At 38.7% G+C, this 24,441-nt stretch overlaps 1 protein-coding gene across 1 annotated transcript in view; it reads right to left on the bottom strand.

The window, feature by feature from the left end:
- Positions 1 to 410: 410 nt before the first annotated feature.
- ddb1 (damage-specific DNA binding protein 1) overlaps positions 411 to 24,441 on the bottom strand; it is a 49,076-nt gene continuing 25,045 nt past the window's right edge. Inside the window, exons 14-27 of the mRNA XM_080033515.1 lie at positions 22,920 to 23,083; positions 19,795 to 19,902; positions 18,876 to 19,083; positions 18,196 to 18,291; positions 17,436 to 17,547; positions 16,411 to 16,534; positions 14,430 to 14,594; positions 13,625 to 13,719; positions 11,061 to 11,231; positions 8,013 to 8,122; positions 6,701 to 6,870; positions 4,391 to 4,493; positions 3,520 to 3,643; positions 411 to 1,099 (exon numbers count right to left, since the gene is read on the bottom strand). Coding sequence (XP_079889641.1) covers positions 1,016 to 1,099; positions 3,520 to 3,643; positions 4,391 to 4,493; positions 6,701 to 6,870; positions 8,013 to 8,122; positions 11,061 to 11,231; positions 13,625 to 13,719; positions 14,430 to 14,594; positions 16,411 to 16,534; positions 17,436 to 17,547; positions 18,196 to 18,291; positions 18,876 to 19,083; positions 19,795 to 19,902; positions 22,920 to 23,083 — 1,834 coding nt within the window. The 3' untranslated portion in view covers positions 411 to 1,015. The remainder of the gene's footprint in view (positions 1,100 to 3,519; positions 3,644 to 4,390; positions 4,494 to 6,700; positions 6,871 to 8,012; positions 8,123 to 11,060; positions 11,232 to 13,624; positions 13,720 to 14,429; positions 14,595 to 16,410; positions 16,535 to 17,435; positions 17,548 to 18,195; positions 18,292 to 18,875; positions 19,084 to 19,794; positions 19,903 to 22,919; positions 23,084 to 24,441) is intronic.

Here is a 24,441-nt window from a genome sequence, read left to right as displayed (position 1 = left end):
AAGTCATGTGAGGAGTCTTGAGACTGATGGGAACGTATTTTATCAAGATGAGGGGATCAAAGTTATTACAGTTCATCATATTGCAGCCATGGATGACACCAAATGATGTGACATTCCAGTCTGTTGGTGTTGAGATATTTCACAAGATGAGTGAACATTTTAACCTGCTAGCTGGTGACACTAGAAGAGTCAGAGGACCATCAGGGTCAAAATAATTAATACTCAAGGGACACTGACGGGCGATCCATTAATAATGTTGTTGAGATGGTTCAGTCTTGGACAAAGTGGTGCATGTGTCACTATGTCACTATACTGTGGCTAAAAGTGACAGAGATAAATCAATTATCTATATAGCTGCCAACAGCAGCGCTGCCTTAATAAGAGAATAGACACAAACCAAGACACAGGCGTTAACAGTACTAAAGCAAAGTTTATTAGAATAAACAAAGAAAACCTCACAAAGACAAAATAACTATAAATTTATCGTTTTTCTTACAGCGTGTAGTTTACTCAAGACTTCGACAATAAACTTGAAAAGTGTAAATCAGTCAGATTTTTTAACTGCGGAGTGGAGAGGATCTGCTAAGTTTCAACCTGTCTGCAACTTTCACAAATATCCCAGAAACTGTCAGAATGAAACAAAATCTCTGGATTTTTCAGCTATTTATAATCACACATTATTTCACACGGACTCAATCGCGCACACACACACTCACACACAAGCACACGTTGAAACCCACTCAGACCAATGTCTTTACTTTGGTCTTTTTCTTTATCCAAACAGGATGCCCTACGCACTTCCGCCTAGAGACTGGAGCGCTACACTTCGTTCCTGTAGCACGTTCGGTTGACAAGTCATTGAAGTCAGAAGGACGAACATGCACACACCGTTTATTTATAATTATTTACAAATCTGCAAAACCCAAACCGTTCCCCCTTCCCCATGGTTCTGCCCACCATTCCTTCCTCAGGACCGTCCTACTAACTCAGCAGGGGTTACACCTGGTGCAGGAGGTTAGTGGATCCTCGTCAGCTCCTCCACTATCTTAATCACCTCATCCACCGTGGCCTCACGCTTCATACCGCTGCCGTCATCGATCTGAAAAAATTGAACGGCAGCAAACAGTGAGCCCCCCGACACTGAGACGGACCCCAACCAGTTACACACACAACGTCACGTTAGATGAACACATAAACAGGAACACATACGGAGAGGGATGTGTGTGTGTGTTTCAATAGGATTTTACTTCTGCAATGGGCTTTTGTTTTTGTTTTGTTTTGAGGTGAAGTTGACAAGCTCCTGGGAATCTTATCAAACTTTTGACAGTTGCTGGTTCCTATTTGTGAGAATTTCCTGCTTCTCGTTGCCTAAGCATTATTGTACAGTTGTATAATTTTGATGATTATGGTTTACAGCTTATGAAAAGCCCAAATTCAAAATCTCATAAAATTAGAATATTACATGAAATCAATAAAAAAAGGATTTTCAATACAGAAATGTCGACCCTCTAGAAAGTATAATCATGCATATGTACTCAGTACTAGGTTTGGGACACTTTTGCATGAATGTGGGACCTTGATTTCAAAATGAAACACAACATTTCATTTGTATCAGTGATGATTTGAGGTATCATGTCATCTGTTGCTGTTGGTCCACTGTGTTATTAAGGCCAGAGTCAACAAAGCCGTCTACCAGAAGATTTTAGAGCACTTCATGCTTCTGTCTGTTGACAAGCTTTATGGAGATGACAATTTCCTTTTCCAGCAAGACTTGGCACCTGTCCACAGTGCCAGAAACCACTAGTAACTGGTTGACTGACCATGGTATTACTGTGCTTGATTGGCCAGACAACTCTCCTGACCTGAAACCCATAGATAATCTATGGAGTACTGTCAAAAGGCAGATGATACACACCAGACCCAACAATGCAGACGAGCTGAAGGCCACTATGAAAGCAACATGGGCTTCCACAACACCTCAGCAGTGCCACAGACTGATCGTCACCATGCCATGTCACATTAATGCAATAATTCATGCAAAATAAGAACCCAGACCAAGTATATGGTAGATGAATGATACTTATGAAAAGAGCGACATTTCTGTATTATAAATATTTGTTTTGATTGGCCTTATGAAATATTCTAATATGCTCGATTTCTAGTTTTCATAAGCTGTAAGCCGGAATCCTGTACATTTAAACAAAACAATGCCTGAAATATATCACTATATGTCTAATATATCTAGAATATATGGAACTTTCACTTTTTGAATTAAATTAGATCTAAAAAAGAGCTGTTCCATGATATTCTAATAATATGAGTTTCACCTGTAAATGTTATATCTTTGGAATGTGAAATTTCGGATGGTAAAAACAAGATATGTTATAGCACCACCTTGGGCTCCGAGAGAAGGTGAGGCATAACACCTAATCAATAAATCAAGCTAAATAGTCAAGACTGGTCGATTTTGAACATCATTAGGAGGTTACTAATCAAGTCTATAATTAATTAAAAAAGGTGCACACTTTCACTTGTACACAGATGCAAATGAGCAGTCGATGCTATGTTCGATGCAACGATCCAATTCAAGGAGAATCTTGGCTTTGAACAGGAGTTTCCTGGCAAAGAATTGCCAAATATTTTATGAGCTTATCTTGAATGAGACACGGGGAATAGTCTACGTTTAGGAGATAAAAGCATGTGTTTTTTCTAAAAGCAATTAGAGCGAACAGAGACACAAAGCAGTATAAGCTCATTTTGTTTACCTGCCAAAAATATCATTGCTAACTTATTCCCAGTTCTCGCTCACACAGCACAGGGGCGAATAATAATAAAACTGTCTAAAGGGCGTTTGAAAGTTCAACATTGCTTAAAGCAAAACACAAATGGCAACACTATTAGTTTGCTTCTCCGCCAGATGTTCCTGCATTGCTTTTAGAGCAGGGGGCCACGTTCTATTTTACAAACTTATGTTTCCCTGTTATTAAACTTACTGTCCTATTTGTGTCTATTAGAGGTCACCGCAAGCTGTGCCAACAACCTGGCAATGAGTGAGCTGCTGAGTAGTGCTTAGCGCTCCCATTTCGAAAATGAAGCAACTGAGTCTGTTCGTAAAAGTGAGATACACAGTGTAGATACATTTGTTATGCATGTACTGTAGGTCTTATTTTTGTACATTCCTTTAATGACAGTTTTTATTAAATTAATTGTTTATGGCATTTACTGCTGTCAGGGGCATTCATTTAAATCCACTGACAGAAGAGATTTTAGTTTCTCTCTGTTGGGACAAAGACATCATGTAGAAGTGATATGTCATAGCAAATAAACCAATGTCAGAATCATGACAGAGAAAAGATGAGGAGCCATGTTGGCTTAAAAGGAAAATCTGATTTAGAATGAACCATCACTTTAAAAATAAGGAAAAAAAAAAGAATCAAAGAATAAAACTTTCACATTTTCACAAGCAAGAATCACATTTCATCTGGTTCCATACACAGTACATATAAATGAGCTGCTCACCTGTAGAGTGCTGACAACCTCCTGCATCTTGGCTCGGCCCAGATCCAAGAAGCTCTCGATCAGATCCCCGTCGATGAAGCCAGTGGCCTGCTCCGTTTTACGCTCTGTGTGGAAAGACCTCCAGGTGCAAGGGGAGTCAAGGAAACAAAATGGCAGCTGCTGCGCCCGCAGGTTGCACTTTAGGGTAAAATATCACATACATGACCCCAGGCAGTCAACAAATATTCAGTTTGATGATGTGTGCGGGAAGACTAATAGAAAAAGCACTGTGAAGAAGGTGTTCTCAGTCAAAATGCCTCCTTTACTTATTGTCTTGGTTGAAAGGGCTCCACCTTGTTCTTAATTCTTTCAAGTTTTTTTCAGGTTTTCAATGACTAACGCTCAAAATATAAATGCAAAAGCTTAAGAAGAAAAGAAAGAAAACATTTTCAAAACATCACCACTACAGATTTAGATCGACTCCCAATGATTGTCCTGGTTCTAATGAGCCTTTTCTCAAAAAATCCATTACGTGTTAACTCTTTAGAAAGGGTCTCACAAAGCCTTTACGCCCAAGGTGACGTCTACAAATATTTTCTTTTGTGCGACTAGCAACGTGAAACCCAAATATACTTAGTTTACTATTGCAAAGAAAGAAAGAAACCTGCAAACAATTCATAAGGAAGTGGCTGATACCAGTGGCTCAAAATAGTAGATATTTCTTTCAAATAGATAGGCTGTTAAAGATTTGAACTAATCGAAATTATAAATTTGAAAAATATTATCAGAACATATGGCATAGGGCCACACTCACACTATTTCAAGGATGAGACACCAATTAATGCAGCTACTGTTGCTTTGTTTACCGGACATAGTCATATGAAAAGGATATAAGCTGTGCTCAATCTTGCCCACGCTCTTGATGACCTTGTTGAGGCGGTTCTGCAGGTCCAGCAGGAGACTGTACCAGCCCTCGGACAGGGACGTCACCAGACCTGACACATACACACATACAAACACAAATGTCAACAAACAACTTAATAACTCCTTATTTTCGGCGTTAATATACTAACAGGTTTGTGCTTCAATGTAGCAGAGCTAAACACTTTATTTTGTCATCAGCGAAAAGAAAGACTGGACTCCCAACAGAAGTCATAAAAGCTTTATAATAAATAAATTAAAAGCTCATTAGTGTGACTGCAACCCTGCTAATGCAAGTGTCATGCTTATGTGTAGCATGATTTTATTACGTCAATAATTCAAGCCCATTCTAAAGAGTGCTATTTTGAGTATGAAAACATCTTAAGAGCCATAGGGCTTTGAGGGAGCATCACACCTAACCTCTGCGCTGTGAAAATGGAAGTTCAGAAACAGTGAGTGTATTTTTCTGATGCTCTGGGGAAATAAGCTACACTCAGATCGAGGCAAACATGTGAACAAAAGGCTTCACTGATTTGTAATACAGAGCCTGTCTCTCAGCATATGAAAACATGACGGTATTGGAAACAGTTTGAAGAGCGCTTGAGCTGCAACGAGTCAATATTTTTAATATCAATTAATCTGCAGATTTTTTTTTTGGATACGCCATGGATTTAAGTGGTTTGATTATAAAATGTTGTATTACACCTATCTGTCTATCTATTGTTTAGTATGAATTCCTTTGTATGTTTTCAAGTGCATTGTCATGAAGGCTTACACTAAGATTCCCCCTTTGCTTTTTTATTATGCATTCATTATGCAACTTTATACCTGTAATATTATACATTTTTATGTATAACACTGTGCTAATTTGCTTTTGTATTTTTACTTAGTTTATTACCAACTCCTTGTTGCAGCAGTCAGGATTATCAAGTCTTATGGCAGTGTTCAATTACCTGTATAAAGAATTAATAACATTTATACAAGTAAAACGAGACCATCAGTGCAGAGAATGCAATTTTTATATAGTTTGCGTAGTAAAAACACTTCCGCTTTTGTCCAAAGGGGATGCAAGAATGAACATAAACTGAAAGTCCCTCGGAGCACCTTTAATATCAGCGTCATACATTGTTATATCACCACACTGTTTCCAAGAACAGAAAGAAGAACCAAATAAGTTTAGTAGAAGTCTGTCCACTAGTTAGTGTTGTTTTCTGGGAAGAATAATCGTTAGTCAGTGCATCACACCGTCTCCCGCAATGCGAGAAGCAGTGGCATATTACTATGAATCACACAGAAGCTTGTTATGGGCTGATGCTGAAAAGTTTTTACCCGAATGTGCAACGGTTCTCATTTAACCGTTAGACTTTCTGCTGAGACCTTTAAAGAAACCCGAAGGTGTTTAGGTTAAATAATGTCCATTGTGTTTATACGGTGTGGGAGCGGATGGTGTAAATTGCCGTGGTGTTCAAATGATGTGCATACCCCATTTTTCATTCCCGGCCATCGTTATTGCCCGGGCTGAAAGTTACGAGTTTAAATCTGAGTAATGAGGTGTAAAACCATTTCTCTCTCTTTTTCTTCTTCTTCCTTTCCTGAAATGGAAACATTAGTTTTGTGTAAACGGTCTTGACAAGTGTTGATGTACCTACTAATTGGTCTTCGTACTCCAGTTGTAAGATGATTATTGGCAATACGTCGCAAAAAGTCTCAAACTTAATTCTCTTGCTGATGTTAACTTTCCTGCTTTTTTCTGCAATGAATGTTGACCTTTTTTCTGGGAGATTTGTCACAGGATTGTATTATCAAATATAAAAACATTGTTAGAATTTTTCACTGGTAAGTTGTTCAGTAGGTTCACTGATCTCAATATGAGGAATATTTCTACCAAATTTCATTGAAACGTCTAAAGCAACAGGGACACAGTGTTTTCTGAATAGATCTGCTGCTCTTGAATATTTCAAAATGCATTTCTTTGATGCTCTGACCTTCACAAACTAGCTTCTGTTTCTGAAATAACAGTAGTGGATATCCATAAACCTTTGAATTGAATTATTGTTTGTATCTCTGTAGGGCTGTGTGATAAAAATGTGTTTTTGGTGAACAAATTCAAGGGTAAAAGTCAAGAATTTCAAGATATCGGGTTGTCTAAGTTGACGGTTAGGGAACTATCTTCTCTGTGTTGCCAATAGTTAGATAAAAAGATTGAACCACTGTCATGTCTCAGAAAAAAAGGGTTAGGGTTAGTAATGTGTAATTGTGAAATTGCCCGTGGCCTTCTTACCGATCATGCCGTTAACTGTGCCGAAAAGCACCGAGCCCTGGGTGGGCGTGGAGCTCTCGCCCAGGTTTTGCAGCACCAGCGAGCCGTGACAGAAGACATTGACAAACTCCCCGAGGTGGAAGACCCCCACCTCCTGCAGGTGCTGCCGCTCCTCGTCCGTGGTGGCCGCACTGACACACACACACAAAGAGGGAGGAGACCATGACACATCGAAGGAACTTTATCAAAACAGGGACAGTGTACAGAAATACATTAACCTTGTTTAGGGCAAGGAGAGGCTTTAGCAAATAGCTCCCTTGGCAGGTAATTATGATGATAAAATAGTACACAAATAGACAAGATACAATGACATATACATACATAAAACATTACAAAGATTACAAAAAGCACTTCATTGCATATTAAAAAAAAATATATATATATATATATATATATTATAAATTATTATATATACACCCCTACTCTGCTGGGAGACTGTTCCATTGTTTTATGGCTACTAAGTGAAGGTCACCTTTCAAAACAATGTTTTGCACTTTGGAAATCTGCACTCTCAGGACGTACAGAGTTGGAGACAGGAGCAAACGGAAAGAGGAGAGCTCAAATCAAAAGTGTAAAAACAAAGAAAAATGTGTCAAAGGGCAAAGTGAGCTGTTTGTGGACGGGCAGAAGTGATCGATTAAGGTAAAAAGCAAAACGCAAGAGGGGGCAGAGACATCGGAAGTGTTTTGGAAAAGGTCAGACAATGATAGAGATGTAATGGAAGAACGTGTGAGGATAAGTGGAGGGAGCAACAAGAAGAGAAATGTGATACAAAAATAAAGGTCAAAAGCATTGAGCGTTCCACACCTGATGTATTAGGTGGATAATAGGCGGTGGCATAAATGTAACACACTAACTTCCGGGCTGCATTTTTCTTCCTTTTGCCATGAAATCAACACTGGTCTAATGGCAAAATGACATCAGCAGGAAACACAGCCAAATGGATAAAAAGCTCAGTGGCGAGATGAATAATAATTTCCCGGAAAAAAAAACAAATGCAAGGACAAACAATGCTGTTAAGCCCTGTTTGTGTCAATGATGCTGCTTTAAGACTTGGCATGGGAGAGACAGAGAAACAGCCTCCTAACGACATAACATTGATCTCAGTCAAAAAATATTGGAGCCAATTTAGAAACCCTTTAGTCGGCCCAGCTGTTAGAAGAGCAGCTCGGGGAGCTATAATGATTAAGGGAAAAGGTTGAGATTCATGTGCATTAAAAACCTCACTGCGCTTCGGCATTAACATACAATGAGACTTTTATGTTTCCCTCACCTGTCCTTCTGGCACACAAACAGGTTGAAGGCGTTCTCCGCCCCCAGGAAGTTGTCGTCGTCCAGGATTTCCACGGCGCTCATCCAGTTGGGGTTGAAGTCACGCGCGATCTGGCCAAAAGTAAACAAGACAAGTGTTGGACAAATAGTAAATCAATAGAATAGGTGTTCTGGGGCCAAAGCCAGGGAGGTTCTCATTTCTGAGTAAATACTGGATTATGAGGAGGCAAACAAGCGTCAATATCCAAACAGTGAACACGTTTCACTACAGAGACAACTGACTTTCTAAATACCCTTGAAGACACAGCCACGGAACATCTGTTCTTTTGAGGAATATTGAATATTGCTTCTTTGAATCATTATAATATTTCAAAAGACAGCGTTCAGGCTTATTGCTATCAATCACTGGCTTATTGCCTAGCAACATCACTTTCAGGCACTTAATTAAGAATATGTCCAAAGGTAATCAGAATCTGCCACTTAAAGGAATAATGCGTCATTAGGGGATGTACTTTTATTAGAGGTATTTGAGACGATCAATACCACTCAAAGGAAAAGGAGATGCTGTCCGAACACTAGAATTTGCATGCTTCATGTTTTTATTAATGCAACACTTTGACCTGTGATGTCAGACAAGACAGAGGCTGTATAGACAGATGATAAATACATGCAGGTGGAACTGACTGCATAGATATAGCCTGCTTTTTGTCCACATGGATGTTTTTCTCACAAAGACGTTGCAAGTTGAAACTTTGCATTCAGATAGTGTGTGGACTGTCATTCTTTGTCATGCACCCAGCTGGGGTTGCATGTGCACAAGACCCAACTTTTTTTATTTGCTTTCAAAATTGATAAAACTCTCATATCGGCAAAGTACTAAGTATCTAAGTTAGAGCCAGGAGAAAATTAGCTTAGCAAAAAGTAGCATTTTCAACCATTTCTTTCAATGTATATCTTGAGGCGTTCTGAGTCATGTTCCCTTTTAGAATAAAATCAAGTGTCTTTCTTAGTGTCTCTAAGGACTACTCCACAGCAGGCATTCTACAATGTGCGTGACTCGTCTTCAAATCTCTTCATCTTCCAACCACAAATCTTTTGAATTTGAATGATCCGCTCAACAAAAGGCCTGGAGGTACATGTCGGCCACAATGCTTGGTAGACAGACACACACGCATGAAAGTAAATTCACATAACCAGCAGCCTTGACATAAAAGTGACTTATTTGTGTTTTTACATAAATGTTTTGTAAAGGGGAACCTTGTTTGACCTTTGAAATTTCTAGTGTTATTGCCTCATAATCTTCTTGCCATCTCTCTAGGAATGGGTATCATTAGGATTGTATTGAGACCGACATCAATATTGATATTGCTTGTCTATACTTTTGATACAACTCGCCATAATTTGATGCAAAAAAATGAGGATATGAAAAGATTCAACAGTTATTTTATGATAACTTTTCTGCATAAATGAGCTAAACTCCTTAAAACTGTCAAACACGCTGAACTGCTTCAGATTTGTAATGTTGTATTTGGAAGTTTTCATGAGGTACCTGGTGCGACTCGCTTATAGGGCCCTATGATTTCCGCGATAACGAAAACACGGACAGAATCACGGAATCGGGCAATTAAAACGGAATCTACTGTTTAACACGGAATGTCACGGAATTCGCCATTATTTTGGTGAAATTCAATTTCCAAGGCAAAGGGAAACAACACGGTTGAAATTAAAGCAGAACTAGGGAGGAATTTTGGTTTGGCGACATCTAAAGACCAAAGTACTGCCGTGAAAAGTATAGCCTGGCTGCAGGATCGCTAATGTAACACACAGCGCCAAACCCCTTTCACAAATCTGTCTATTCAATGTTTACTTATGAATGTATCCATGTACGTAACTCTGACATGTACATAACTTAATTATTTATAATATGGTCTGTTTATAAATTCGACATATGATTTAAAGCATCTAAAAGCACTTAATCATGTTAAACGTTTACTGTTTTTAAGTTATTAATGCCACTCGCTCCCGCAGATACACAGCACAGGGAGGTCTTATATTCAGCCATTGCTAAAGGGAGTGTTGTATTATGGAACGGCCGCTGTGGTACGAAATTCCAGTCTCAACAATGTTTCCTACACGCAATTATAACTCTAGCGTCTACAGCCCGTTGTTTTCATGTAGTGTAACTTGTGTAATGTGTTACATTATTCAGCTGTTGCCGTGATGTCGGCTAACGCTGATGCTAATGATAACTAGCTCTCCGTCGCACAATACACTGTAGGTTGGTGTTGCAGCCAGCTGTTAGGTGAAGCGCTGTCCCACAGGTAAAAGCCATGGACCTATAAAGCCTGTCCAATATTCACTCTAGTCCAGCTTCTTGAAAAGTTTATAAGGACTTTATTATTTATGTAAAAATAATATTTAATGTTTCACTTGAAGCACAAAATGAATGGCTTTATTTTCTGTTATAGCCTATACCCAAAAAATTGTTTGTTTTTTTTCGTTTTTTAAGCACAAAAAACAGTGCAATGTTGTGATGTATTTTAAATTTAGCCTTATATCTGATTAAATTGTTAGAATATTATTTGTTAGCTATAATTAGACACTCGTTCTGATGACGAAATGAGTGTTAATTGTAAAAAAACGGAAGTCATGAGATTAAAACGGAAAAAACGGAATTTGTGAAAAAATAAAACGGAATTTGGAAAAAAATAAAACGGATTTCATAGGGCCCTACGCTTATAGCTTCACTTCATTTAATAGAGTAAAGTTAGCTCACACTTTTGAACCTCAGCCATGAATGTAGACCAAGAAAAGTGGACACACATTTACACAATGTCAAACGTAATCGAAGCTTGATACAAACAGCTTCATCATTATTAGGGGACGGTTAAAAAAGAAAATCGGAATAATGTTATAGTGAAATTAAAGTTGCATACATATCAATTACAATATCGATTGTCTAGGAGCTTATCGATATTTTGATTAGACCAATCAGGAGCCGGTACCAATTTAGTATAATTTTTTTCTTCTACCCATCCCTACATCTCACCTCTTCAAAGTTGCCCTCCATGGGTTTGTAAGCCAGCAGCAGAATGGACCTCATGAGGTCTCCCACCAGGATGAAGTCCCCCTTGGTCTTCAGATAAAGGGCCATGATGTTGTTGTAGTGGTTACACTCAGTCCTCAGCTCCTTCTCAGCCGTCCACTCATACAGACGGACCTTAGGAAAGACAGTTGAAATGAGCCATTATTTCATACAAGCTGTCAGGGGGTTAGCATCGGCAATTAGCAACCAGCTTTATTTGATGAACCGGCTGACACTTTAGTTCCACGTTTCTATCACTCTGGATAAAGCCCGTGCCTCAGTGAGTGTGAGCTTAACAGCCTGAGTGATAAGCTGCCAATGTTACCTCAACTGTTAACAGCTAATTACACTCACCGTTTCACACTGTCTGCCAATTTTTATTTATTTTGAGAAGTTTTTTGGGTTCGGTTAAGTGATGGATGGGTGGAAGGAAGTGAGTCTCTGGATCTAATTGGTATTCGCTTGATGTCAGCGGGATGTTGAGAAAAAAGGTCCAAGAAAAGACTAACGGTTCAGCTCGTCAATGTTAAAGTAATGGACAGATGAGATAGGTAAAGTTAGAACCCAAACTTAGTTTGTCATGCTGAAATGGAATTTTTATTATTGTAATTCAACTAAACAATTTTTTTGCATCAATGTTTACTTTTGTTTTCCTATTTTTGTATTCTTATATTCTGTTTAACTTGAATAGATGTTTGCAAACTGGAATGCATTTGTCTTTATATGAAAATAACAGTAATTTTATATTTACGAAATTGTCTATTTTTTGTATCGGAAACATAAAAAAACAAAAAGGAAGTTATTTCAATAAGAAAGAGTCTACGCATGACATCCCTTAACAAATGCTTGCGCCACCTGAACACGCTAGCAAAGATCTTTAGGACAGCGGGCACTGGTGTCATAAAAACAAAACAGAGGGTGCAACAGAATCAACAAAAAAGTTCCTCATAGCTACTTTAATAATGTGATACTAATTCAATGTGTCACCTTGTTACATTTACAATCACTCGAGAACTGTAATAAATACTGGGAATCACTGCTACATTAATGCTGACAAGCGCAGCCAATTTCCACTGAGTCAAACTGACTTTGAGAAATGACATTTCTGTAGTAAAACTTTTGTCAATTTTTGATTTCTGTTAGGAAATTTCCTACACTCCACATCCTTGAGATCTGGATAGAAATAGAAAGTGACAGTGATGAAGAGTTAAACCATTTTCAGCCAAGAAAATGTCGGAGGACAGAGAAGAATGAAGCAGTGGGCTGTGTTCGGCTGATGAAGTTATTAAAAAAGTAATTTAAGAAGACTTTTCACATGCAACTCATGTCAGATATTTGTCACTGTGTTGTATTATGTTGTACTGGGGCTGCTGTCATCGGGTAAACTCCGTAGCACTTCTATGATGGATTAGTCCTTAACGATTGTTTAACCTTGGTGTTTAATACGGAGTTTAGAAGCAAAAATGTAGCTCTAAAAATAACACAAACGTTTGTGATTGATGATTGAAATTTAACATATTTCCTTTGGTTAAAGCGTCCAAGAATATGCTTGTATAAGGTAGTGGTGGGAAGAGAGTCATTGTAGCAGAAAAATCTTGATTTCTTAAGATTATGCTGCCTTTTCAATCTTTTAATCCTTTTAATCTATATGTAGCTCAGTGTGGATGAGCGTGGTTTTACAGTAAGGCAGCAGGGGGGAAGCTACTCCTTTCACACTGTATATCAAGTGATTTCAAAGAGCAATCCATACGGGATGAATCCATTTAACTGGACTTTAAACTGACAGAGAAGGCACTTTTCACGGATCAAATGCTTCTTTCGTAATCAAATAAAGGAAAAATCTAAACACACACATAAGTCGTCCAGAGGTTGAGTTGTTGGAACGAAAACATTTGAGTAAAAACCGAACAGTTTTTCAAATCCAGAAAATTCTAGTAATAACAGAAAATAAGAGATGTGGTGTCTGGAATCAGGTGAAATGTATGCAATGTGAACTTGAACCCCCATGATACTGTGAGTATTATAGCTCAGCATTGAACCTCAATACTTCAATCTGAACATAGCTTGGTCCGATAATTAGTCGTCTTTAGTTATTATTTGATAAGTTGTTTTAATTTTAATATTTCTCTTACACTCCTTAAATTGAACATACTTTCCTGAGTGCAAGAACAGGAAATGTTGGAACGTTCCCCAACCCTAATATTAGATATACCATGAATTCTCATAATTTGTTCGTCAAATAATATTTTTTCATTTAAGGGGCTCAACAACAGTTTTTTGTATCAAACTCCAGTGTGAACATGACCATATTTAAACTACTATAGAAGAGTAATGCAAAAATGTTAATTAACTAGTGTTGAGACTTTTTAACGGTGTGTCTGAAGTGAAAAATGTAATCTTACAAATCAATGTCTTGTGTCTTTAAACGTTGAACTTGAACATAACTGTAGGACCGTAACTGCAGTTCAGTTTGGAGAATCATTTTCAAGTGTGTTGTACGTCTTGCTGAAAACTGTAGCACTACTTACTGTGCTATTGATGCTGGCCAGCAGTTTGCCATTGAACTCAACCATTGAATAGACGGCTCCTTTCACCTCCTTCTCAGCCACGGTTTGCAGCTTACCTGCAAAAGAGAACAAAATGTCAATATGTCTGTCGGTTCAGTTAAAGTTCAATGTGTTACACGCTCAATGTCAATCTTGACCAGCATTTTAGAAGATCCTAGTGAGCCAGCCACTCGACTACACCGATTTAAATATGTGTAAAAGGGGAAAGTGGGAGCTAGTGTGGCATTCAGAGTGAGGTCGAGGGGTTGAATGAAGGACTAAAGATGGATTAAGGAAAGACATGCAATGCACCTTGAGCGGGACAGAGAAAGAGGAGAATGAGTCGTGGTGAGACGAGATAAGTCTGATAAGAAAATGATTAAGTGAGTGAGGAAACAAGAGCATGGTAAGGACAGAGTGTCCGTGAGAAAAGAAAGAAAAAAAGGGCAGAGGGTGGGGAGGAGAGAATGAATACTGGTGAATGACGAAGATAACAAAGAAGCTGGATGAGATGGAAGACAAATAGGGTAAGATTGAGGAGCTAAACATCTCAGAATGCAATTACTCTCTATTGCCTATTACAAGTAAAACACGCCATAGCCAAATCTGTTTCCAAACCTTAATTGTATAATTTCAAGCGTAATTTTTCTTTATGTTGTAATCCGATGTAATAAGGGGAAAATTCAATAAAAACTTTTGTTACAAGAAAAGAACGTGTGTGCGTGTTTCCTTCTTCCTGAAAACAGAGAAGGCTTTTAAAAAAGAAGAAGAAGAAAAGTCTACTGACCGTCGGTGTAGTGGAAGACGATGATGCGTCCCTGCTTGGGCTCAGCCTCCTCTGGGTAAACCATGGCGGTGCCCACGATGAAATACACTGATGGGTCTTTCCCCAGACGGCATGACACCATGCTCAGTGCATACTCACTGGGGAGGAACTGATGGGCATGGAGAACTGATGGAGACACAAAGCACACACATATACCTTAGGAAACACAGTGTGAAAGCCCCACAACTCATCTCTCTGTTAATAGCATTTTACATTTGTCTATTATTTTGTATTGTGCTTTATTACAACTGGAGTCTGCTAACAGTGCAGCAACACACTCCAGCATAGTGAGTATGAAACAAGGGAATGATAAATAGTATAACTGATAGGCCAGATTGTTTACAAACCACTGTGAAGAACACCTGACTTAGAATCTTGATAACCCCTCATTGCACAGGAAAACTTAACTGTGGCAAGTATCGGTACTTTAGAGTGGAACCAGTGACTCGGTTTGTAACCTATGATGGACATTTACAGTGGACAATTTGGGTGATAATGGGGCAATCTGCCTTTGTTTTCCTCTTCATAATAACTCCTGGCTTATGGCCTGCTGTGATGCTTGTCTGATAGCTTGTTTTTCTTGCCCTATTAGACGTCTTCTAAGTGCTAGTTACCACATTTACATGCTCAGTTAACTTAGCAAGTACAATCCTGTCCAACACTAAGAAGATTATATAGCACACTGGATATTCCTCCCACAGCGGGGAAAAACACAGTGTTACAGTAACAACAAGGGACAGTGCAGTGACAGGTAAAATACAATAAGTAAACAAGTCTAGAGTAAAAACGTACAGTAAGTTACATTTTCAGTTATTGAATTTTGCCTAATCGGGTCTGCTCAGTCATTATTTATTCATCACCCTTACTCTCTTGGTGGTTTAATTGCACCTGTCCAGGAAGCCCACGTTTCTTTTTAATCACTGGTTTTGCTCATTTCTTAATCCAATTGGAGCTTAACATAGGCAACATAAAATGTAGAGTTGATCAAGTGATGAAAGGTACCTAAATAGAGGTACAGCTACAGACACATGTTCCATATCTACCATACATGCACACAATTGTGCATTAAAAATACATTTGACACAGCCACCTTTGATAATACAGCATCACACGAATGCAGGGTATATAGTGGTTCATGAATAAGACGGTAGTTTATATAATAGACACAGATTCTTATATTATAATTGCTGACGTCAATGGCGGAGCAGAAACGAAATAAGTGATTTTCCTAAGTGTATGAACCCAGGTTGAAGTCTTCTTGAATAGCATACCCACGCAGTTATATGCACCAATTAACTCAATGTCACGGATAACAAGCACCTACAGAGCAAATACCAGAGCTTAGAACACTGCAAATGAATATCTCTAAATCTCCTTGATGAAAATCTCACAGCATCTAAATGAGTGGCTAACTGATCTCACATTGATGAATTGAACTTGGCTGTGGACTCAACGTGTGGAACGTGTCCCTTATTAACATGTCATTAACATATGTCATAACCTTATTTAAGCAAGTGTGGTAACTCCACATCTGCATTGCAAAACAGAACGGAGCAAAACACCTGACACATGTGGTTTTACCATGGAAATTGTGTGCATGATAGTCATGAATGTCCTCAATTATTCAGTTATTCCATAAAGAGCATGTGTGAGTTTTATATATTAAGTTGTCAGAAACTTATTTTATGGATATATATTTTATTCTAGGCAGGTATTGTATGTTAAAAAAAAGAATAATCAAATAGTACTCACACCATAAGTGCAGCCATTTTAACATCAGATATGAGCATTCAATAACAGGGTGAGTGAGCGTTAGGACCAAGCATTCAGCTTTGACCTGGTTATTCTCTGAGTAGAGCAAAATACTTTTCCCACCAGAAGCTCCGTATGAAAAGCAGCCGCTCTGTGAGGTCATAATGAAATGTACATCCTGCCGTCTCACCTTCAAAGGTGTGTTGATCGACCACCAGCAGACTGTGGACCTCCACCTCTTCACCAAAGGAGGTCTCATGAGGAGAAGTGCTGCTGGGGAAGAGCTTACTGGAGCTCACACTGCTGGAGAGAGCCTGCAGAGCGGGACATTCATCAAAGGGGACCAATCAGACAAAAGGAAACTTAATCAAGGGTATGAAGACAATTCAGATCTCTATTTCTGCATGAGCTCAACAACACATTCTGCGCCATCTGTCGCAGCAGATGTACAGCATTCAAAATCAGGTAAACATCTTTCTGGTTATCACTTTAGTGAGAGACTCTGGCTTTGTTTCCACAAAGTTGTGTGCTGCTGCTGCTGCTGCTGCAGCAATAAAACCAAACACAAATAAAGTACACAGCTGTCCCCATGGGGAAGCTATTGAGCCAAGCTGAGTGGACACAGCAGACGCTGTCAGTATAAATCTGGCTAAAAGGACTGTTCGATCCGCCCTCAGAGTACAAAATCTCTTTTAAATGTAGTAGGTCCGATTATTTTCTTCTTAAGAGCTTTAACCTTATTGTCAGAATTCCGTGATAACTTCAAAATGATTGAGTTTAATGTGTTTGTAACTTTCAACAAACGGCCTAATTGAGCTCAAATAGGTTCTACACATTACACTTAGTGTATCATTTTATTATAATTGCACATTTTATAAAATATATTTATTAAATTTTTTGAAGGAGAGGGGCAATTATGAATTCAAACAAAGAAAGCTTGCGAGTGTCAGCTTAAATTTGACTAAGATTATAATGCTTAGACTATTAAAGCACACCATCAAACTGAGCACAACAAACCGGTACTTTAAACTATTTTCAGTACACCTGCTAGGTTACTAAAAGGACAAGACACAAAACCTTTGTTATTCCCAGTTTGTGCTATAAATAATACTGGCCCTTAGTCAGCAGGCCTGGTTAGGTAAGAGAACAAAACAAAAGGAAAGCCCTCGGGTGTCTGTTATCCCAAAAAAAAAACACAACATGCGGCTCCAGTACCTGAGTGCTGGCACTGGGGCGCACAGCCGACGTGGTGCCGCTCACATCCTGAATCTCCACCCTGCTGGACAGAACCCCAAAACACTGGGACACCTCCTGGTAACAGATGCGCCTGGAGAGAGAGAGAGAGAGAGAGAGAGATAGAGAGAAGGGGAGAGGGAGAGGTAGAGGGAGAGGGAGAGCGAGAGAGAGAGAGAGAGAGAGAGAGAGAGAGAGAAGGAAGAGGGAATTATTATTATTATTATTTTTTAATGTCTTTAAACATGAAAAGAGCAGACGGAGCTACTACGCCAAACAAAATTAAGTGCCATTCAGAGGCTGCTTTCTGACTTGATAACAGAACACTCAACCTTTTAATAACTTATTGAACAGCGGCTGAGTCATTGTCGTTACAAATGTTTGAGCACAAAAAAAGGGAATGAAAATAAATGTGTTCAGCAGATATGGCACAACAAAGCCAAACGGGAGAAAGGAGCATGTGTCAGAGCAAACAGGCAAAGTGACTACAAACACAAAGAACTCACAGCATATTTGTACAGAAGATAATAATGGATAGGATTTATATATATAGCGCTTTATTCCTTAAGACTCAAAGCGCTTATAGGGTTCCAGGTTCCATTCATTCACACACAGTCGTACCGGTGGTGGTAAACTACGATAGTAGCCACAGCTGCCCAGGGTCAGACTGACGGCTGAAGATGGCTCTGAAATGTTAAATTGAAGGTTGATTCTGACTCAGTTTTATAAAAGTGGTACTGACCTTGGAGACTCATAGAGGGGAACGGTGCGAATGTGGAGTTTCTGAATCTCGTCGATGGTACCGATGGTCAGAGTGCTGTTGTTGGCCAGAGCCAGACTGTAAACAAACAAGATGCAGCATTACAAATAGACAGAGGAAAAAAGTTAGACAGTCACTTAGTACAAAACAAGAGCTTGATTGTGTGCATTTCTGGAAGAGTACCCTTCTGAGTTGACTTGTCTTTTGAAGGATCAAAACAAAAGAAAGTGAAGATGGCAAAGGTGTACATATGTACGTGCAAGTCTGTGTGATCTGAGAGCGACATGTTCATTTCCAGGTCCGATCCAAATCTCTTTTATCTTATTCCCTTCGTTTTTTGGTGCACTTATTATTTGATTAAGCATAAATGAAGTTTATGAGCAAGTGCTGTAAGTGTTCATATTTACTGTAGATATGTAAACAGTTTTTATTCACTGTTAGCTTTTTTCCATTTTTTTCTATACACACTAAATGGGTCTTTATTTATGTCAACACATATTTGTGTATAAAAAAAGAAAGAAAGAAAAAAAGTTGTATAAAGATTAAGAAAAAAAAAGTGAAGTCCTCTTCAAGCACAGGAGAAGAAAAGATTAGAAGGCAGCAGTCCAGTGGGGCTGCAGACCTGATCAAAATGCACTTGTTCTAAAAGCTGTGGTGCTGACCTGTCTGGATAGCCCTCTGAGTTGAGTGGGCACATGTAGTTGACCTCCTTCAGGTTGACATTGGAGAAGACCAGCTTGTGGTTGGAGGAGTAGATGACAGTGGGCCGGTCGGAGCAGGCGAAGACGTTTGAAGTGGACAGAGATCGGAAGGTTCTCAGCACAGTGGGCTGCGTGCCAAGGGTGACTTTCTTACGCTCGCTCAGGGCGCCTGGGGGGGGGGGGGGGGTGAAGAGAAATAAGATCCAAACAAACAAACAGTGTTAACTCCAGGGTTGAAAGGTGAGTGTACCAAACATGATCGATTGGGTCGAAAAGAGCCACTCGCTAAAGTTTCTTTAGCTAATAAAAGTTTGGCCGTGTGCAGAGAATATCTATGTCCTTGTTCTAATGCCGGTCACACCGTTCAGAGAGCCCTACATGCATGTGAGAAGCATCTACATTCATTATGTTGCTACAAGTGTTTGCTTCAATTATTAGTTTTCAACTAATAATCTCAATAAAAGTAGTTCTCATTTGCTTATGATAATCTCATGTTTCGTCCCTTCTGACCTTTTTTTAAATATTTGTAGAATAAGCAAAGTATGTCTGAGGCATCCAAAGAAACATAAAATAGAGAGATGCTTCACCACTACCTCAGAGTCAGGCTTCACAACAAGTATGTAAGTCTCTAAATGATGGGTATTTAAACTGGTTTAATGATTTGTTCAATCAAAATTGTTTATTTGGTCCGTAAAAAAATATTTCTGGTAATTTCACCCACACTTGTTAAGTTTAAGTACTTCTGTCTATGCATTCACAGCAATTAATTGACTGCAATCAATCAGACTACACCATTACAATCACATTAGGCGCTAGCTGTCGTGCAATTCTTCATTAAATTATGTTTAGAAAAATGTAATTGTCGGTGTAACACACTTACCAGTCTGCAAGTCCAGACCGAAGTAGAAGAGTGCTCCGTCTCCCAGCGCACACAACAGGTAGTAACTGCCCTCAAAGGTGGTCATTAGGATTGAGCGAGGGATGATCTCTGAGGAGACACACACACACACACACACACACTTTATTTAGAGTCACAGGTCCATGGTTGAACAACAAAGTGATAAATGTCTGCAAAAACATCTTTGTCACAAAAATCCATGAGGGTTATCGGCCTGACTGGCTGGTAACTTTAAAGGGGTAAAAATAAACTATTTGAATGCTGCAGGCTAAAAATAATGTCTCTTACATTTCTCTGACTGCGGGCCAATTACATCAAAACATTATGTGCACTGGGGGGCGCAGCAGACCCGGGTTCGATTCCCGCCCGCGGTCGTTCTTTGCGTGTCACTCCCCTCTCTGCCCCCTTTCACCTCTGTCTCTCTGCACTATCAATAAAGCATACAAATGCCCAAAAAATATATTTTGAAAAAAAAAAAAAAAAAAAAAAAAAAAAAAAACATTATGTGCACTGATTATATGATCGCTGGCCGACTCTCCACAAGCACAGAGCTAAAACAGTAGGAATTTGAAAGGTTACCAGGTTTCCCTGGTAACGTACATCAATTACTCAAAGTCAGTGGGCTACACAAACATGGGGGCTATGTCTTGTACAGAAAAAGTTCATCTAAATTATAAATATAACTCCTGTTAAGAAAACTAACACAGCTTAAGTGCATCTGTGCAATGTTGCAGTGCTAAAATGCTCAGCTTCCAATCACTGAGCTAAAATGATCATAAATTATAAACGCACATGAGCCTTTAATTCAAGGGCTTCAAGGTTATTAACACTAGGCAGTCAGACGTTTCTTGTAAGGGAGCGGGGTAATAAAAGAGCACAGTTCCCAGCTGTCAATCAAACGCCATGGGAAAACAATATGTGACACTGTGGGAAATAAGTGTGGAAATACTTCTCACGCATGAAGTCTGCTAATTGGAAAAGTTAAGAGTCCTGTCTGTACCGGCTCATGACGTTAGGAAAATGTGTCTCCAGTGACTTTTTTTGAACTATTGAACCAGAATTTTCTCTCTTGCATATTTTAGCATTGAGTTTAAATACCTTTCAAGTGTTTAAATGTGGGCACTTGGGTTGGCAGCATACTTCATTTTCAAGGACTCATTTAGTTCATTCTGTAAAATGAGGTCCTTAGTGCCATTAACATCCATTAATGAAACTGGAGCATGGAAATACAATCCATTTGAACGATTTCTTCACTTGTATAGAAAGGAGTAGTTTAACATTGTCCACTCAGAAGGAAACAATATCTGCTGATCTAATGAACAGACGGCATCTCTTTTGTTCAAGCTGTAGAAATAAGACTAATTGTTTCAACCACAATTTGTCGTTTTATATTGGCTCATGTGCGGACTTTTCAAGCAGTGCGGGCTGTTTTCCTATTTCCAGTCTTTAATCTAAGCTATGCTAAGCTGCTGCAGAATCCAGCTCCATTTTTACCCCACAGAAAAACGTATGGATCTGGTATGGATCTTGTCCTCTAACTCTTGAAAGAAAAGGGAAATGTTTCACTATGCCTTCATTACTGGATTTTTCGGTGTGTTAGAACATATTGTTGTATTTGTTTTTTTTTCTGCTGAGTAACAGTTCCAGCCATCTGTTCATTTCCCAGTAATGACCTTTTTCCCACTTTCAGCCATCCGAGGAGAATGGATCTTCATTTTCTCCTACAACTTCCTGAAACTACTTGTGTCGCTATCGGTGCATTGGAATGTGGAACTGATTTTCTAGGACTCATTTTAACTTGCTGAATGAGCAATTTATTTATCTTGACCACTTTGTTTTAACAATGCGGAAGGACATTTTTATTTCTTCTTATTGACCTCTATTTTTCCTTTAATGCCCCATCACTAGGATCGCTTAAATACCCAACAAAATGAATAGACTGTGTGCAAATTTTTTAGGCAAGTTGTATTTTTGAGGATTAATTTTATTATTGAACAACTACAGTGCTCTCGGTCAATCCAAAATGTTAAAGAACCTAAACCTGAATGTTTACTATAGTAAAAGTGAGGTTTTGTCTTTCTTACGAGAATATATATATGTTTTGCTATTATTAGGCAACTATTAGTATGCAGAATTATTCTGCAACTAAATAAAAAAAACTAACATTTTCCCATCTCACTTGTTTATTTTCATCTGTTAAAGTGAGAATAATAAAACAACTCAAAATTGTCGTAAATTTTTATTTGTAAATTTGGAGTTGTTTTATTATTCTCACTTTAACAGATGAGAATAATCAAGTGAGATGGGAAATGTTTTGTTTTTTTATTTCATTCAGGTTTAGGTTCTTTAACATTTTGGATTGACCGAGAGCACTGTAGTTGATCAATTATAAAATTAATCCTCAAAAATACAATTTGCCTAAAAATTTGGCACACAGTGTACTATTAACAAGGTTAAGAAGCGCTCTCTTTTTGTACACTCACACAAATAACATACCCCAAAAAAAATTGGATTAATTCATCATCTATTAGTTGAAGAAAGATATAAATATATATACATATTATATTGGTTATTTTCATACTCCTAGCACCAAATAAACAGCTAGTCTCTTTGGATGAATAATTTCCATCTCAGTATGACAGATAGAGCTGTGAAGCTTTGTGCTATGCAGTAACACAATATAGTTTGTCAAGGTCGAATGAGGATTTAACTGTATAATAAAATAAGGCAATAAACTCATGGTCTGTCAGATAATAAGAGGTAACAATGGCCATAAGTAATAATGACAAAAAAAATTCCCTCCAAGCCTTATATATATAGGCCTATATATTTTTTTATATATAAATTTTTCCCTATTATGAAAGGAGATTTTTCATGTTCTGTTTTTTGCTGTCTCATAAAGCATTGATAACTTTAGGATTAATTATTAAAAAGGCCCATTGTGACCTTGTATGAACTATAAGGCTATCGAAAAGAGAAAAAATCACCTTCCCTTGACTTGACATTATCTAGCGACTACCTCTCCATCTCCCACCAGCTAGTTACAGCTATCTCTCTCCCCCTGTCAGTAGCCTCCAGCCTCTGTCTCTCTCTCTCTCTTGTCTCACCTCCACCCAGCATTTCCTTGTGCAGGGCGGTGAAGCAGGGCAGTTTGAGCATGCGGGCTGAGATGTCGGTCCAGAGCCCCACGGCGCACAGGGGCGACTCATTGCCACCTTCCCCCAGAGGGGTGATGTCCAGGCAGGCCACCTCGTGCTCCATCTCTGTGGTACTATAAGGAAATCATAGAAAAAAGTGTGAGAAAAAAAAAAAACATTGGCAAACTGCCCTGTATATTATGTGAACGTGGATGGAGTACAGCAAAGTTTGAGACACACCGGGGAACAATATGACTAATGCGTTAGTGTCACAGGGCAGACGTCCTTAATTGAATTGTTTTTTTTCATGCAAATTGAGAAACGATGCACAAACATCTGGGGAGCTGGGGCTGCCAGTTCAGACTGGCTTAAGTTGCAAGACAACACAGTTTATTTCCTATAAAGCCGTGGTGGGCTCTTTCTTTTGTTTAAGCTTTTGTTGTGCATTTATTTCCTTCCCAAACAGCTTGACCTGACAAGTGCTAAAACCATTAGCAGCGGATCAGTCATTCTCCCCCAGAGCCTGGTCTCCACAAAGAGCTGCAGGAATATCAAGTCTCAGGAACAATTAAGTGGACAAATGGTCGCATCCATCTAAGTCACCGGTAATCTGGAACATTTTAATCGCAGCAAACGTACCTTGGAAAACGTGCCTCCAAGCACATGGAACGACCTAATACGCACTTTAAAGATTGCTTTCCTTTCTAGTCGTACACAGTTCAAATCCCTGGTTGTTATCCTATGTTTTATTTACTCCCAGTGTTAACCACCTGTTGTGATTCTGCATATTTTATTGTATGTCACTTAAACTCTTTGTCACCGTACCGATAATAATAAAGGTTGATTGATATTAACCTAAGCTTGTCTAAAACAATGAATAGCTGACAATTAAAAAAAGAGCTGATCTCCTGTGTTGTCAAAGAACGAGGCTACTCAATAATGCAAATAGAATGCTTGGGGTAATCACGCTGTAGTGTTTTCAATACGTACGTTTATATTGCTATAAAGAAGAGCATTCAATCGACGTTAACACCTTTAATCTAACTTTGATCATCAAGTTTATGCAGAATTTTGCGACTCGCGTAGCAAACGGTCACCTTCTTGATGTAGGCGACACACATTGTTTCACAGCTCTGGTGAGACATCTCATTCATTGTTTCCTCATTTACAAACACTCTCAAGGCTGCAAACAAACACTTCACGGTTTAAGCAGCGCCGGCCCGTTTGTACTAGCTAAGTGTCTTTCCCTTGTCAAATCTTTTTTATATATATATATTATTATAATGATGACTGTGAATGTAAACCACAGCAGCAAGATGACAGAAATATGACAAAATGTAAGAATATATAGCTGTACTGCACTGTTTACTTCAAAAATGAGATGCAAATCCCTCAACGTAAACTGTGAGTCAGACACAAATGTGATGAACTATTGGGAATAGAGAACATAAGGGTGATAAATTAAAAACCTTTATACATCGGTTATATATAT

The sequence above is a fragment of the Ammodytes marinus genome (assembly GCF_949987685.1).
Source record: "Ammodytes marinus genome assembly, chromosome: 1".
Lineage (NCBI taxonomy): Eukaryota > Metazoa > Chordata > Actinopteri > Uranoscopiformes > Ammodytidae > Ammodytes > Ammodytes marinus.
The sequence above is the reverse complement of the archived record's forward strand: the minus strand, read 5'-3'. Positions and strand labels throughout refer to the sequence as shown.